Here is a 17,619-nt window from a genome sequence, read left to right as displayed (position 1 = left end):
GATAAGACTATATGTGCAGTATAGTAGGCTATGTTTATAATTATATTCAAATAATGTTTCTTAATTCTTTCTGTTTTTACATTAAGAATACTAGTTATTACCTGCAGTGTGTGGATGTATGTATGAAACGATGTATGTGATATTTTTTACATTTGTATCTTCGTAATATTCGTAAAAGCTGTTGTTGACTTTTACAGTTATGGTCCCCATGTTGTTTACTTGTCTATGTTGTGATAATGCACCTGAGCAAATTTCTCCAGTTGGAGATAATAAAGTTATTCTTATCTTAAGAACAGTACACTCGTACCTTAGCACTGCTGTGCCTTGCTGTTGACCGTTGCAGCGTCGGTGTTCCTGCTGTCCTCGGTGAAGTCCCCTGACAAGGCCCGCAACACCATCATCAGAGAGCTGCAGCACGAGGAGACCAACCAGCGCATCAACGCCATCCTCAGGTCCTGACAAGGGCGCTGCAGCCCAGTGCTTAACCCTTTCACCGCCAGTCAGTTTAGAGTGCAAAATTCCCTTGTGCTATAAACAGATATATGGTGTCTAAGAATAGCTGGGGATTTCCCCCTGTGATGTGTAGAAAATATGGCCTGTTCTACTGCCGAGCATAAAGAGCAGTAGGTTCATGGATAACAGACCCATGATCTGGTCACCCTTCAGTGACATGGGTCCTCTACCTAGCTGCTGCATAAATGTGAGTTTGGCAGTGAAAGGGTTAAAGCATTTTGGCTTTCAGACTGAGGGCCTTGGTGTTCAAATCCCATGGTTAATTCAGTTCAGTTCAGATTACTGTATTGTCTGCTTCAAGCAGTCAAAACAGAAAATTTTCTTTGGGGTCATTCAAACGCTTGTTAACAAATATCAAAGTGGGAAAAACACCGAATGAGTAACTGGAACATCCTTCCCAGATCACCACACACACATCAGTTATCATGTAAAAGGAAAACATTCAACTAAGAAAACATTACATTTTAAGATGAAGTGGACCCCCGAAAACGGAGCATGGCTGCTTACATGGCGGGGTGAAAACGGTCATTCACGTAAAAGCCCATTCGTGTAGACACAAGTAAATGTGGGGGTTGCAGCCCACGAACAAAGAAGATGAAGTGAAACAACAATTTTAAAAAAGTACATTTCAATCTTGATAATGGAAATATTCAGCAAGATAATCATGATATTTTGAGACACAAATGAAATAAAGGAATAACCCAAACATGCTTCCCTTACAGCTGTGCAGACATCAATCATCTTTTGAAAGGAAAATAAAGACAAATTAAACTTTTGAGACATGAAATCACAATTGAAAGTTCTAAAACTGCCACCAGGACCACAAGCATGACTTCCAGTCTGAGGGTCCTGTGTTTGAACCCTTGTCATGGCACCTGGTTGCTTCAACTCACTCAATACGGCCAGTCCTCTCTTCTCCTCTACACAGACCCCTCGGATGTCCAGTGGGTGTCTGAATGACCCAACCTTTAGCTTCTGTCGTCAGAACTGTGGTATTCTTTGTCAACATTCACCTCTTCAGTATAAGAGCGTTCCGCTTGCAATATTTTGATGATGGTAATTGGGATGAAACGCTGTTAACGTCGTCTCTTTCGCTGTTCGTATGGAGAGAGTTAAGGATGGAGATTTTCCTGCTTCTCTGGGTCTAATGATTGAACCCTTTTCATGTGCAAACGCATGCAGAAGATCAAATACGCATATTCCTGTAATCCATGTCTTTGTTTAGTGGGTTATGGAAACCAGAACAAAACCAGCACGAACACCTCCAAAAACGTAGTATAGCTAAGCTTCCATGGAGGAAGTGTGTGTGTGGGGGGGGGGGGGGGGGGGGGGGGGGGGGGTAAAAATATATAGACACATAAAAGCCCATTTGTTTATAGGAGTGAACTTGGGAATTGCAGCCCAGGCCCTCAGGTCCTCTTGTCTTTGTGATGATATACAGATATACAGACCCTTTCTGGACAGAAATGTGTAGGGTTTGACCTACCTGTCTGTCTGCCCTTCACGGCTCACAACTCATGTTCACGTAGGTTGTATTTGGAACACTGACCAGTTGCGACGTCATCCATATTTCAGGCAGAAAGGGAATGGCCCTGGGACAGCAGCAGATGGGTCTGGGTGTGGCTATGTATGGGGCATTCAGGATGAACAGTGCTGGAGTAAGGCCACTGAAACTGCATGGACCATGGGGCAGACAAAAAGAAAAGGAAGACTGCATGTTTTGGACCTGATTCATTATTCATGTGTACTCGGACTGTCTCCACAACTTGTCATCAGTAGAGGGCTTAGTAGATGGTGTCCAGCTTATGTTAAATCAAAACAGGTGCTGCTGAACAGCACCGAAGTGACTCGGCAGCAGTGCAGGGTCTCCTCTGTTGTGTGGCCTGCTAGCAACCTAATACTGATAGTTTCCTTTGGACTGCTGGCACTGAGACTGTGTGACACTTGGGTGTGGCTGTGTATGGGGGACTGGAAATAAGTGGCAAGGGAGTAATGTCACTGAAATGATGTAGATGATGGGACAAAAAAAAAACCCCAACAATGAACAAACAATCTACATATGATGTATGTATGTTAACAAAGCACCAGTCATTCCGTCTACGTGTGATGTAGAAAGTTTGTTTTCACATGCTGTGTGTAGAATTCTGACACCGTGTGATCATTTGCTGTGTGTGTGTGTGTCCAGGTTTGGAGTTCTGTGGAAGTTCCGGTTCCAAGTGTGGCCCCGCATGGAGTGTGACGCCAACATGTACTTCAAGGTCAGTCGCTAGGCTGGTTTGATTATCTGTTTTGGAGAATGTGTTGTCAGGACAGTGTGTGTGTGTGTGTGTGTGTGTGTGTGTGTGCTGTGTAGGCATTGTATTGTTTCTGGCTGGCTGTATATGTTTGAGTGTGGGTTGCTCTGTGAACACAGTTTCACGAGCCCTGTATAAATCAATTTCATTTCATTTCATGCGCATGTTATTTTGAGGAGATGCATTATCAGTATTGAATTTTCTGATTTGTTGAAGCAGTGATTGTCTGCTTTCATGAGAAAAAAAAAAGTTTCAGGCACTAATGCTTTATATGGTCATTGTAGCAGTGAATTCCTTTCCAGTGTCATTATCATTCATCCTATTCATTATTGACGATTTATTATTGTATTATGGTGTCCTGTTACAATATTTCTCTTTCTTGCTCTTCCTACCATACACTCTCTTACAACCATTCACTCTGGGGGTTAATTCTGTTGTGTTTGTGCACTGTTGTATGTTTGTCTGTGACTGTTTTTGGGTGTTGGAAAATGTGTTGCAGGGTTTATATGAAAAAAGTAGGGGATTCTGGGCTATGTTTTAGGGTGTTGGAAAATGTATTCCAGGGTTTTTTTGGGGAAAAAAAGTAGGGAATCCTGGACTTTGTTTTGGGGTTTTGGAAAATGTGTTGCAGGGTTTTTTGGGGAAAAAGGTAGGGAATTCTGGACTTTGTTTATGATTGGAAAATGTGGTGCACGGTTTTTGGGAAACAGGGATGTTTATATGTTGCAGGGTTTGGAGGAAACAGTAGGGAATTCAGGACTTTGTTTTGGGGGTCTTGGAAAATGTGTTGCAGGGTTTTGGGGAAACAGTAGGGAATTCTGGACTTTGTTTTGGGGGTCTTGGAAAATGTGTTTGGAAACAGTAGGGAATTCAGGACTTGTTTTTTGGGTCTTGGAAAATGTGTTACAGGGTTTTGGAAGAAAAAAGTAGGGAATTCTGGACTTTGTTTTTTGGGTTTGGGAAAAAAAATTTTGCAGGGTTTGGGGAAACAGTAGGGAATTCTGAACTTTGTTTGGGGTCTTGGAAAATGTGTTGCATGGTTTTTTTGGGAAAAAAAAAGTAGGGAATTTCATAGTGCTGAGACCTGTGGGAGCCCCTGACTGTAGTGATGCGTGGTTGTGTGTCCAGCTGCCTCCTCCAAGCATCGACTTCACGTTGCCATCGCCGACCATCGGCCTGCCCAAAGCCAGCCTGACTGTGGTGGACCCTCCCTGGATGCCCCACTTCAAGACCAAGATTGAGGAAGTCACCGTCAACCAGGAAGAAACCGTAAGTTCTGTGTGTGTTGTGTGTATGTGTTTGTGCATGAGTGTGCACGCAGGCAGGCATACGAGTGAGTGATTGTGAAAGTACTTGCAAAAGTAAACACATGTTTGAAGTGTTAGTGAAATGTCAAAAGGTAGCTTTTGCAATTTATGCTGTTGGTTTGGTTTTCTTTTCCTGAATGCTGCAAAATTAGTTGTCATGATAATAACAGTTTTTCTTGGCAAATGGTGAAGTGTCACTGTGAACCACTAAACTGTGCATGATCAAGTTTATGCATCCACACCACTCACAGTCCAGTCTACTATTTTCAGCATGCAGTGTTTTTCAGAGATTTAACTCATTCCGCCCTAAGCCTGGGCATCACTTGGGCACCAGTGTGTGTGTTGTCATGCCTTTGTCTGTCAGACATCCAGTCCTTATAAATCAGACTGGTTCTTCGACATTTCAACTGAGTGGAAACAATTGGGGAAGGGACATAACCATTGATAATACCTCTGACAACTTTCTGACAAAGATCAGGTGCAGCTGAAGCATTTTCAAGCTCTTCTTTGTAAGTTTTGTTGATCACAGTTAGAAAGTCATGCTTCACGATTCAGCGAGTTTTAAAGAAATTGTGAAAACAGTGTTTTTAAAATTTGACAGTGATTAGAACGATTGTTGCGAATGTTGACAGGTGAGACAGAAAGCGATTTATGTTCGCAAAACTGTCATATCTGTGGTTTCAATTCCTCAAAAAAAAAAAAAAAAGGCTTTGGAGAGAAAACCTCCATGGCATCAAATACCCACCCGTCCAATTTTCCGGGACAACCAAACCCTCTGGCAGACAAGCGAAAATGCTCTCTGTACTTGCCTGTTGGGTGATCAGTGTCTGACAGTGTCGGTGGAAGGGTGACTCTGCAGTCAGCTTCAGTGCAGACTGATCATCCTTCACTCCTCCCCTTTTCACTGAGGGTGTGTTCTGGGAAATAAAACCTGTCAATGTGACAATAGACAATACAATATAATACACTGCAATACAATGCAGTACAGTACAGTACTGTACTGTACTGTACTGTACTGTACTGTACTGTACAGTGATCATGTTCGTCCTTCGGATTCAGAGATGATCATGGCTTCTAGAATCGGATGGACGATTGGTGGCTGTGGGTCCAGAGGTGACTGGTGAGGCCAGTCCGGGCCCTGAAGGCTTGCCCGCATGTGAGACACAAGTGAGTGGGTGCTGTTGTGGCAGTGGATGCTGCTCAGGCCTTGCGCACGGCACAGTACAGTTCAGTATGATACAGTTCAGTACAAAACATTGCAGTTCAGTACACATATACAACACAATGCAATACAATACAATACACAGCCAGTTCTGAAAGGCTCCCATTATTTTGTCAGAAATCGCTGGTGACGGCCACCACCACCCGGCGCAAACAGCAGCAGGAAATGATCCGACGAGCCCTGCTGGCCGAAGAGGAGAGGAAACGGGTGGGACGGGAAAACTTTCCCATGACCACCGTGCCTGTTCCGCAGCTGGCTGCCTACGAACCTGCTTTGCACTCCGCCGTTGAGGAGCATGAGGAAGGTAACCATGTTGTTGCTGTGTCTTTTTTTTTGGTTTTCTTTTATATAAAGAATTTCGGTTGTGTTGTCTTGCAGGTTATGTGAAGCTTCCCGTGCTTAACTTCTGAATCCTTGAAAAGGTTTGTGGATGTTTGGGTCCCTTTTGTCTCACTTGTGCAGCACTTTCCCATGGAATGATGCCACGGTTGTTGTTTTTCTTTACGTTTGTCCATCAGCCATCCTTTTTTTTTGTCTTCCCCCTTGGTGCCGTTTTGCTTCCCACATTTTCATTGTGATTTCCATTGTAAGGGTTTTTAACTTAGATTTGAACGGGGACTTTGCTATCTGTGTCACAGTCTCAACCTTTCTTGCAAGCCTTGGAAAACGATATTCTGTGTAATTCCAGATGTGAGCAATCATTTCATGTGGAAAGTACTGGACTTGAGAGGATATTTGTTTGTGTGGAAGATGTTTTTGAAAGAGGAGCTGCATGAATGATCGATCTTGACACCGCAGACGTGCTCGTCAACTGAGACAAAATGTGTCAAGAGGTTGGCAGCTTCCCAACAGCTAACAAGGTAAGTGTTTGTGTTTCATGGGAGTTAGCTGACTAAGGATAAATGCCCCTCCCCCCCACCCCTTCCCTCCACCCCTAACCACCTCTGATCCCCCCATACTCCCATTATCAGCTCTGTGATGTTCGTCTCCTCCTTCATCGCCTCATGGTCTTGTGGGTCCTGTTTCTTTGCCTGAGTGACATCTTTTCTGGGTCTGCTTGAATGTTCTAGACGTGTGCTGCTCCTTGTCCACCTGTGGTCTGCTGACATTGTGTGACCATGTCCAGCTTTGTTTGCGGTCACTGGTGTGTGTCTGGGTCCCTGGTTGCCCCCACGTTTAACTCCTGAACCATTTGGTTGTGTGTGGCTTTCAACAACAACAACAAAAAAAAAAGTCTGAATTGTTTAGGGTTTGTTTTTTGTAATGATTAACATTATCTTGATTGTTTTTTTGTTGTTTAAGAATGAGTTAACAGAATCTTGTAGAGAGAATTAGAACCAATAACAGCTTGTCTGTGTAATTTTAATCTATTTTTTGTGTTAACATTCGTTTCTATGTTCTGTTTTTTTTATTTAAAAAAAAAAAAAAATTTAAAAAAAAGTTCTTTTGTATTGTTGTTGTCAGACATGAACAGTACCAACAAAATGTGGACACACATAAACATTTTTTTGCAGTTTATAACTGTGTGCTATTAGACAGACATCAAAGTACATCAGAAATCTTGCCCACTTGTGGACAAGACTGTCTTGAATGCTACAGTATGGAGTTGTATCTTTCAATTTTGACATAATCCTTGATTTACATTAATTCTTGACTTACATACCAGATGATCCATGATTAGATGTGGATTTGTAGCATTCAATTTTGACATAATTCTTGATCTTACTCACCAGAAGACTATTGATTGCAGTCTCAACTAAAGAAAACAAAAAGTCACCAACAACAAAATTCTGCATTTAATGCATTTCAGTTTGGCACAAGGTATGAATGAATGACAATAAAGAGATGGAAAAAAAAAGAAGAAGAAGAGTCCCAGTAACTTTCAGCATTACTCTATCTGAGAAGTAAAGAAACGGAAGCAGTGCAGGGTTCGAAACACCTGGCAGTCCAATTGTCTGGGAAGCTTCTGTGGAAGGGCCGTCTCCACTTGTCTGTTGGTCAACCAATTGTTGACTTGTGTCAGTTACAGGGTGAAAGTGAGCAGACCAGTCACACTCTACCCCTCCCCGTTTTCACTCCAACACCATTTTAACTGACTGCTGGCTTGTAGGTGAACCGATAGTTATTTTTATTTCAAGTCGCTTTAGTCAGGGTGGGGGCAAGTAGAAAGTCAGGAGGACAGCGCCCCCAGGGTGCACATGAACTAAGCTTCTTTGCCTTGCCTGCAAGTTCATTTCTTTTATCTACTAATCTCCATGACAACTAGAACTAAAGTGGGTGAAATTCTCGCCCTGCAGTCCATCCATGTGGTTGTCAGCATCATACCATCCCCCCGGCCCCCTGCGCCACCCCCCTCCCCCACCCCCCACCCTTGACCCCCCCCCTCCACCCGGCCCTCCCCCCTTTTGTCTGGCTTCTCTGTGTGTGGAGTGTGTACAGTGCTGCTTCCCTCTCAGTCCCTCTCTTCCTGTCATGATGCTGTACTGAGACACGTTATCAAGTATTGATCGTCCTGTCACTGGTTATCATTCCGTGGGCCGCATTCGCTTCGAGTACTGCTGCATTCCTCAACATCGTTGGACAGACCTGAGTGTTTGAGGGTGAGCATGTATGTGCATGTGTAGGGAGTATGTGTGTGTGTGTTGGGAGGGGGTGGGGGTGGGGGGGAGCCTGCCTTTAAATGAGCGTCGTGATTTTCTGAAGACTGCATCATAGAAAGCCACTTTTTTTTTTCCTCTGCAGATGTATCACAACCGTGCTTTGAATACAGAAGAAAGGAAAACCAGAAGATGTGGTAGGGGAGAGCATTTGGGAGCTCTGTATTCTTGCCAGGTTTTCTTTATCTACTGTGTTAGATATTTAAAATAAATGAGGTAACCATAACGCTTTGTCTCCACGTTGCAAATGAAGGTATTGTTTGGCAGCATCAGTTTAACTTCAGGGTCATTTGTGGTCTGGCTGGTTTAAGTGCCTGCAAAAAAAAACCCAAAAAAACTCCACCTATTCTAACTCAGTTCAGTTTAAAAAATAATGTGTTCTTGGACTGATTTATTGATGTGGGTAGTGTGAAAGGATTTGAAATGAACTGCAGTTTGGTCTCAGTTAAGGGCAGGCTTAGGATTTTGCAAGTGGAGCAAACACGAGAGAGGGAGTTTAGGTCAAAGGTGAAAAGTGGCGAAGACAAGGTGGTGATGATGACATAGTGGTGAGAGTGGAGGGTGCGTGACAGGACTGTCTGAACGGTGGGGGACGGTCACTTCAACACCAGGGAGTCCATTGTTCTGTTGTCCAATGCTGTTGAGGATTGACCTTTTGTGTCTCGTCTCGTTTCCCTGTGCCGAGTGTCCTGTGGGTATTATGAGTAGATAGTACACAAACTGGAGCTATTCTACACGATTGCTGTCATCAGTGAGCTGTGTATGTGTATCATGTATCTGCAGAAATAACATGTATTTGTTGTTTGTAATCTTTGTGTGTATACAGTCACTAATAAAATATTGTTGTCAATTAACAAACAAAACAAAACAAACAAACAAAAATGGAAGGGGTGGTTATTACTGTAGTATAAATAAAAACCTCACAACAGTACTTGAAAATGAACTTTAGAAATGGAAGAGAGAAAAAAAAAAGGGTTTGGAAAAGCCAATGCCAGTGTTGAATGAATTCAGGAATCAGACAAATATTGAAAGAAATTGCAGATAATTTTCATGAAACCACCATGATTGACATGTATATAGTTTGCAAAATTGCCAAGTTTATGGTTGTAACATATATATATCCATATATGTATATTTGCTGTATGTTTCACGCATTACGTACATCTGAGCACGCAGTGTAACGGGTCCCACAACAATGGCTTTACACACGCATTGAGCTGCACTGTCTGCTCACAACATGAAACCAGGCTTCTCAAGTTGTGTATCGTGTTTTTAACAAGCTTGTTACTAAACTCTCATTGTGTGTAACATGATTTTCCATGTCTCTCTCTCTTTCTCATGTCTCTCTCTCTTTTTCTTTCTCTCTCACTCACTCACTTAATCCACTGTATATATATATATACATATATATTTCTGACAACTCTTGTGTTCTTTTCCTTTCCAATTCCATGTGTGTATGTACCACTCCCCCTCTACCCCACCCACCATCCCCTTCTCCTTCTCTACTTTCCTCTCCTCTCCTCTCCCCCAACCCCCTCTCAACCTCCCACCCCCATTTGTCTCTAACAGTAATGCCCAAAGTAACAAGTGACGATGGCAGTTCAGACAAAGAGTTTTGCACTGCCAGGGCAACTTATTTTTCTGCTGTCATTTGTATTTTGGGCATGAAAACAACCTGGAGCTTATGTACTGCACTTGCTTTTGCCATGTCTAGCCGCTCAGGAGGAGATAAACTTGGCGGCTCGTCGAGTGTCCCTGGCCCCTGTGAATCGAGCTAATATCCAAAGTCGTAGCATGTCTTGGCGAAATGGTAGCTTGCACTGGGGCCGAGTCGGCAACGAAGGTATTATTATTATTATTATTTTATTTTTTTGGTCATTAAACAGTTTCCACTTATCTGCATATTATGCACATGTATTTAAAAAATCTTCTTTGATGTATTCATCAAGGAATTTTTTTTCGCTTGAATTTTTATTTTTTTAAATTTCTTGTAGATGAGTGATTGACATAGGCAGGCAGTATGGTTGAGTGGATTTGTGTTGTTGGTTGTGGACTACTTGTGTTCATCTGTGTATGTGTGTGTGTGTGTGTGTGTGTGTGTGTGTGCATTTTTGAGTCTGTGTAAGGCAGTATCTATGACTGGTTCATTTGTGTCATCATAACCTTAAATGAAATATTTCTTGACCATGATGTTTTGCTTTCATGTGGTGATTGTTGTTGGTGAACCTGCTTGAAGAGACCGTGCTTTCAGCTACTGTAAATGCATTGTCCGCTTTTTCTTCTCGGCTGCCGCTTTCTTTTATTAATTGTTGTTGTTGTTGTTGTTTTTTATTGTGTATCTGTGTTTGTGTTTTGAGGATTTTACGATGAAATGTTGTTGTTTCATTGGTTTGTGTTGTCTGTGCTTGGTGGATGCTGCTGCTTCATCTTGTTCATGATGTGTCTCTCTGTGAGCTTGCCTGTGGATTGTGTTCTTTTCAAACTTGTGCGCTTTCATGGAGATGCAATGGACTGAGCTTTCTGGACGATGTGTAGATGCTGTTTTGAATGTGGTGTATGATTGCCCTTTGTTTTGGCATTGTACCTGGTTCACAAGATTTTTTTAAACAGGAAATATTTATGAACTTAGCATCCTTTCTCATAAAACTGGGTACTCTTTCTCCTTGAGTTTGTTCCCGGGCTCTCTGTATCTTTGGTCAAGGACTTGTGGAGCAGATGGATGCCTGTAACTTACGAGACCTGATAAACTGTACAGAGCTGATAAACTACATTTGCAAAGGGACATGATAAATATGATGTTCGTAGATATTACTGTTCACAACACCTTTGATTTTTTTCTATCAGTTCTTGTCAACAAGAAAAAAGAAAAACACAAGCCAGTGCAATGTTATAAAAGTGACCAGCAGTATTGTTACCATCAGCTGGTGTTGATGACACATGGCATCTTAGTATGTGACAAACAAAATAGTCGGAAACCCAAACTGTATGGTTACCACCAAAGATTTGTGAATCAACGAACCATTTAGTGTATTCCCATTGTTTTAAACGAGCCAATCTTTGTTTATCTTGATGAAGAATCCACCTGCCTGAAACTATTGTCTCTCATGGAACATTTTCTTCTGAATCTTCTTCTCGCTGGTTTGTTGTCTGTTCACTGCAAGTTGATGTGGACTTGTTTTTCAGCAGACAAATACATACAGTGGGTGTGGGAAATGGGTGAGGTGCTAGAAGCGGGGAGAAGTTGTCGTGGTGGTTACTGAAGAGAGAAATATGGAGTGGTAGGGCATTGGAAAGAGGGCTCAGCATGGTGGTAGTGGTTCTTCTGTATCCTTAATGGTCAACAGGGTGGTGTTCTTTGAACTTCATGGTCAGCAGGGTGGTGTTCTGTGACCTACATGGTCAACAGGGTGTTCTGTGACCTTCATGGTCAGCAGGGTGTTCTGTGACCTTCATGGTCAACAGGGTGTTCTGTGACCTTCATGGTCAACAGGGTGGTGTTAGTTCTGTGACCTTCATGGTCAGCAGGGTGGTGTTCTGTGACCTTCATGGTCAACAGGGTGGTGTTCTGTGACCTTCATGGTCAGCAGGGTGGTGTTCTGTGACCTTCATGGTCAACAGGGTGGTGTTAGTTCTGTGACCTTCATGGTCAACAGGGTGATGTTAGTTCTGTGACCTTCATGGTCAACAGGGTGGTGTTCTGTGACCTTGATGGTCAACAGGGTGGTGTTAGTTCTGTGACCTTCATGGTCAACAGGGTGGTGTTAGGTCTGTGACCGTCATGGTCAACAGGGTGGTGTTAGTTCTGTGACCATCATGGTCAACAGGGTGGCATTCTGTGACCGTCATGGTCAGCAGGGTGGTGTTAGTTCTGTGACCGTCATGGTCAACAGGGTGGTGTTAGGTCTGTGACCGTCATGGTCAACAGGGTGGTGTTAGTTCTGTGACCATCATGGTCAACAGGGTGGCATTCTGTGACCGTCATGGTCAACAGGGTAGTCGTCTGTGACCGTTATGGTCAACAGGGTGGTGTTCTGTGACCTTCATGGTCAACAGGGCTTCACTCAATGTTTCATGAGATTTGTTCCTTATCCTTGGCATTCTGAGAAAACCATCCTTTTCAGTGTTTTGAAGCATGTTCTGGAAAGAACTTTCTTGGGAAGTCTTTCTGTCTGAAAACCATTTTCGTTGTTGATGTTTTGTTTCTTGGGCAAGGAGTGTTTTGTTTCTTGGGCAAGGAGGTACAGTAGGGAGGCTCATGCTTTGAGTGTTCTGTGCAGTCTTCATGGCCAGGCTGTTTTCATAGACATTTGAGTAACATGCACAGTGAGGTTCAAGGGGGGAAAAAGGAGAGATAGGGGATGGTGCCATGGACCTACCTTTGTGGCATCCAGGCTGAGCCAGTCTGGCTACTCCAGCACTCTTTGGGGATTGCCTTACTACAGGACTTCTTTGGTCTCTCCCTGACGGGCGCAATAGCCGAGTGGTTAAAGCGTTGGACTGTCAATCTGAGGGTCCCGGGTTCGAATCACGGTGACGGCACCTGGTGGGTAAAGGGTGGAGATTTTTACGATCTCCCAGGTCAACATATGTGCAGACCTGCTAGTGCCTGAACCCCCTTCGTGTGTATATATATGCAAGCAGAAGATCAAATACGCACGTTAAAGATCCTGTAATCCATGTCAGCGTTCGGTGGGTTATGGAAACAAGAACATACCCAGCATGCACACCCCCGAAAACGGAGTATGGCTGCCTACATGGCAGGGTAAAAACGGTCATACACGTAAAAGCCCACTCGTGTGCATACGAGTGAACGCAGAAGAAGAAGAAGAAGAAGAAGGTCTCTCCTTGATGTGATTGTTGAGAATCAGGTTCCAGGGTTTTCATTTCCCTGTAGTTCAGATCAGACCTTTCGGTTCTGTACTTTCTGTTCTGGGTTCATACCACACAGACACATTTCTTTGTGCAGTTGGAGCTCTGCTTGCCTAATTTGCTGTGGAAGTTTTTCCGTCCTTCCATTGGCAACTGTTGATGTCATGGAATCCTGACCATTGAGCAGATATCAGGCCGTCAGAGCCTTTGAAGTCGGATGGGAAGTGAGTTGCAGCAGCAGCTTGGAAGTGTTGTGCGGTTGTCTGTTTCACGGAGCAAAAGTTACTGCATTGTTTATTGCCCAGTGGAAGTCATTTAAGCTGTGTATATATACAAGTCTAGAACTAGAGATGGATTCTGCCTTTTTCTGGAGTCCATGAGGTCAGGGTGTGGGCCTCTTCACTGGAGTGTTCACACCTGAGATGACTACAGGAAGCTTTCTGTGTAGCTTTCTGGAGGCCTGGTGTTACTCTCATGCAGTGTAAGCTTTCTGGCGTCAGTTATTACCAAGAAGAAGGCTCCAGAGACATCCTCTCAGGAGGAAAATTGCAGAATGGTTGAGACAGTTACCTGCCAATACAGTCTCTGTGAGGGTCTGGGTTTGAATACTGGTCTTGCCCTTTGACTGGAAAATCAAACTGAGCGGCTTGTATTTCAGATGTGATGATAGACCTAGTCCTGTGTGCAGCACACCCTTTGCACACTGAAAAAGGAGCCATGTCAACGTAAGTTTTGTCCACTAGCAAAATTCTGAAGAAGAAATCCACTCCGATAGGTACAAATATATGGCAAGCATTCAAGGCCTGACTGAGCATGTTGGATTGTGCTGTTTCCCAGGCATGTGCAAAGCAGATGTGGTGTAGTGTATGTGAATTTATCAGACCACAGTGATGCCTTCTTGAGAAACTGAAACTGAAACTGTCATCAGCTGTGAATCCATTTATCTTTATGTCAGTCGGATGAGACGATAAACCGAGGTCCAGTGTGCATCATGCACTTTGCGCATGTGAAAGAACCCATGGCAACAAAATGGTTGTCCCTGGCAATATTCAAAAGAAAAATCCACTCAATAGGAAAAACAAATAAAACTGCACACAGGAGAATATACAAAAAAAAAAAAAAAAAAAGGGTGGCACTCTCAGTGTAGCATCGCGCTCTCCCTGGGGAGAGCAGCCCGAATTTCACACAGAGAAAGCTGTTGTGACAAAAAAGAGAAATACAGTACAAATCTCAAGTAAGCTTCCAAACCTGCTAGTGCTATTTTGGACTTACCAGTCATGATCAGCAGACAAGCGACCTTTACATCTGAGTCACTATGCATGAAGTTGAGACTGCAACACCCAGTACCATCTAGTACCTGTCATTTCACGTCTTCTTTACTGCTGTTGGACTTTTGTTCCCACATATGCTGCGTAAATCTAAAACGAAAATCAGTATGCGCAGATTAATCCCATTCTTAGCATCCTTCCACAGTGGTTTAGACAGCTCTGGTGACCTTAACTCACTCCGGACGATGGAACGCTATAGTGTTCCTGACGTAAGGTAGCGTTCTGGATGACTGAACACTGGCGGTTTCGACAATTAAAATTTTTTCCACATTTTCCTCATGGGGTAGCATAACAATCGCAGCTACACTGGGCATTGTGAACGTGTCAAGGGTTGAATGGAAAGTTTCTTCATGAGATACCAGAACAACACACTCGCCAGCGAGTTCAGCAACCCACATGACAAGCTAAACTGCATACGTATCAAAAATGGCGTCGCAGGCAATACAAGTAGAAATTTTTGGAGCAAACTAGATCACGACAGCGGCTTTTGCTGCTGCTGAAGTGATTGAAATGCTTCAAACTGAAGTTTTCGACATTGACAAGGATGATGAAGGTGTTGAACAAAGTATCTGCAGTGAAGAAAGCTACCAGCAAGAAGTTACTGACAGTGACTCAGCTTCTGAGAGCATTGAAGAGGGAGGGGGGGGTGTTCACACAACATGAGGAGAGGGGGTCAAGTACAGTGAGTTTCATTCAGTTACTTTTTGTTTTGTATTTTTTTGTGATTTTTTTCCTTACTCTTAACAAATGGGTCATCTGTGGGGAAAAGCAAGGGAGAAAACTATTCATCCAGAGTGGGTTAAAGCTGTTGGTGTTACATTGGAGTGTCCTTTTCCCAGTCTGTTTGGATGGATGGATATGGATATTTATATAGCGCCTATCCTTGATCGGAGACCAAGCTCTAAGTGCTTTACACACACGGAGTCATTTACACAGCAGGCTGCCTACCTGGGTAGAGCCGACTGACGGCTGCCATTGGGCGCTCATCATTCGTTTCCTGTGTCATTCAATCAGATTTCAGGCACGCACAACTACACACTCAGACAAACATGTAACATTTAACATTTTATGTGCATGACCTTTTTGTTTATTTACCCCGCCATGTAGGCAGCCATACTCCGTTTTCGGGGGTGTGCATGCTGGGTATGTTCTTGTTTCCATAACCCACCGAACGCGGACATGGATTACAGGATCTTTAACGTGCGTATTTGATCTTCTGCGTGCGTATACACACGAAGGGGGTTCAGGCACTGGCAGGTCTGCACATATGTTGACCTGGGAGATTTGGAGGTATGGGTAAAGAATTTTCCATCAAAACTTGTATTCAATAAACATTTGCAATGACCCGCATCAACTCCTTTCCTTGCTGTGTGATGTAAGTATTTCATTTGTCTCCTAAATCTCTGATTAAATGGCTTCAGAAGAGAACTTGAGTGTTGGGAGTATTCAAGGAACATTACTTTATAGGGCATAACTTTGTATTTCACCTAAAATCTGTTCTGTTTAGCCTTTGTCTATGCGCGCATGTGCGTGTGTGTGTGTGTGTTGTGTTGTTTGAGATAGGAATCTCATGTTGTCTCTTTTAATTATTTAGCAAAATAGTGGAAAGAGCTGTCATTCTGTAATTAACAGAAATATGAATTAATGGAATTTCTACCAAACTTGATGGAGATGAAATCCATTGCCCTGGTGTAAAAGTAAGTCAGAAAAAAAAAACGACGTTTTCTTTGATAGAATTCAGTGCATGTAAGAAAAAATGTCTGATGCTATTTAGTGAATCGTAGTGGTTTGAGATGCACCAAATAAGCAACCAAGGTCAGTTATCATTTATTTTTTATTGATTCTTCCCCATTCTCCATTTTCTGATGGCTTTGATTATTACGCACCCCCTCACATTCACCCCCCTCCCTCCCCTTCTCAGTCATCACTTGCTCCACTTCCCTTCCCCCTCCTTCTGTTTAGTGCCGGTGGCTAAAAGTGGTGCGGTTTTTTGTTGTTTTTTTTTTCTTTTTACGCTGTAGTTGTTTTAGGTGTTTTCTTTTGTTATTGGAGCCAGGTTTGTGTATGTGGCAGTTTTCTTCCTGTAAAATATTTTTTTTAATCTGCTTTGCTTTTCTTTCTTATTTGTCTTCTATTTTTATTTGTATTATTGTTGTTGTTATTATTATTATATATATATATATATATATATATATATATTAAAATATATATATATATATTGTTGTTATTATTGTTGTTGTTGAGCTCATCATCATCATTGCATTGTACAGTTTTAAGTTTGGTTTGGTTGGCTAGAAAGGGTCAAGACAGTCTTGATGATTGGTTTTAGTTACTTCAGTTTGAAGAAAATCATAATCATCATGACTACCATTGGCATCATTGTCATTATTATTGTCGTTATTGTTGTTGTTGTTGCTCTTCTTTTTCTTGTTGTTGTTGTTGTTGTTTACTGGTAAGGATCATGATGATTATTATTGTTATCATTTTGTTTTTTTTCGTGGTAGATTTCCCCCATTTAGTGCAGACTGATAGCTGAGCCAGACGTTGCGTGTTGACTTTGTGCGTGGTTCTGCTGAGCACTGTTCAGGGCCAGGCTGGTGCTTATTGCATTGCGTTGCCCCTGTTGGTACTGCTGCTTGTCAGTAATGTCTCCTTTCTTTCTTTCTTTCTTTACAGGCTGCTGCTCCTCCTTCTTTGTCTCTCTGGCATGCTGGCTGTCCTTGTGTGGGTTGTTCCGTTATTGGTTAAAAGGAGGTGGTGGAGTGTACGAGGGGAGCTTAGCTTTGTGGCGCTTTTCTTCTTCTTCTTCTTCTTCTGCTTTTATTTTTGTATTGGTATTCCTTGCTTTAGTGTATGTGTACAGATATTGTTTTTAAAGATACATGGTTTTGGTAGCGTTGGTGTTGAATGGTTGTTATTTGAGCATTTTTCCTTATTGTGTGCTTTCATCTCTGTTTTTTTTTTCTCTCTCTCTCTTGTATTATGTGTTTGTGGGTGGGTGTGGACATAATGTGTGCATAGCGTGTGTGTGTGTGTGTGTGTGTGTGTCACAGTATGTGTGCGTAAGTGTGTATGTGTGTGTGTTCTGGGTGTTTGTGATTGTGTTTGCATGTATGTGTATTAGCTCAGAAGTTCTAGCTAATGTTTAGTGTGTATGCCTATTTGATGCATTTTTGTATGTTGAGAAAATTTTTTATTGCGTGTAATTTTCTCTTTGATTGCAGATAGCATATTTGTTGTTATATCTTTGTGTATCAACATTCAGGTGTATTTTTGTAATGTTTATGTTTGCAGTTTTTATGTGTACAAACCCTAAGTGTGTGCACGTGTGTGAGTGCGTGCATGTGTGCGTGTGTGTGTATTGGTGTGTGTGTGTGTGATTGTTCACTGTCATTGTAACAGTATTTTATTGAATTGTATTTAGTTTCA

General features: G+C 42.6%; 1 protein-coding gene across 7 annotated transcripts in view; it reads left to right on the top strand.

Moving 5' to 3' along the window:
- LOC143275917 (protein unc-80 homolog) overlaps positions 1-17,619 on the top strand; it is a 132,111-nt gene that overhangs the window by 36,650 nt on the left and 77,842 nt on the right. For 5 of the 7 annotated variants that reach the window (XM_076580245.1, XM_076580246.1, XM_076580249.1 and 2 more), the window contains exons 20-24: positions 344-452; positions 2,699-2,771; positions 3,936-4,076; positions 5,454-5,640; positions 9,708-9,836. In XM_076580245.1, coding sequence (XP_076436360.1) covers positions 344-452; positions 2,699-2,771; positions 3,936-4,076; positions 5,454-5,640; positions 9,708-9,836 — 639 coding nt within the window. The remainder of the gene's footprint in view (positions 1-343; positions 453-2,698; positions 2,772-3,935; positions 4,077-5,453; positions 5,641-9,707; positions 9,837-17,619) is intronic. The other 2 variants (XM_076580248.1, XM_076580247.1) reach the window with 1 other exon arrangement.

The sequence above is a fragment of the Babylonia areolata genome, chromosome 31 (assembly GCF_041734735.1).
Source record: "Babylonia areolata isolate BAREFJ2019XMU chromosome 31, ASM4173473v1, whole genome shotgun sequence".
NCBI classification, from domain to species: Eukaryota; Metazoa; Mollusca; class Gastropoda; order Neogastropoda; family Buccinidae; genus Babylonia; species Babylonia areolata.
The sequence above is the reverse complement of the archived record's forward strand: the minus strand, read 5'-3'. Positions and strand labels throughout refer to the sequence as shown.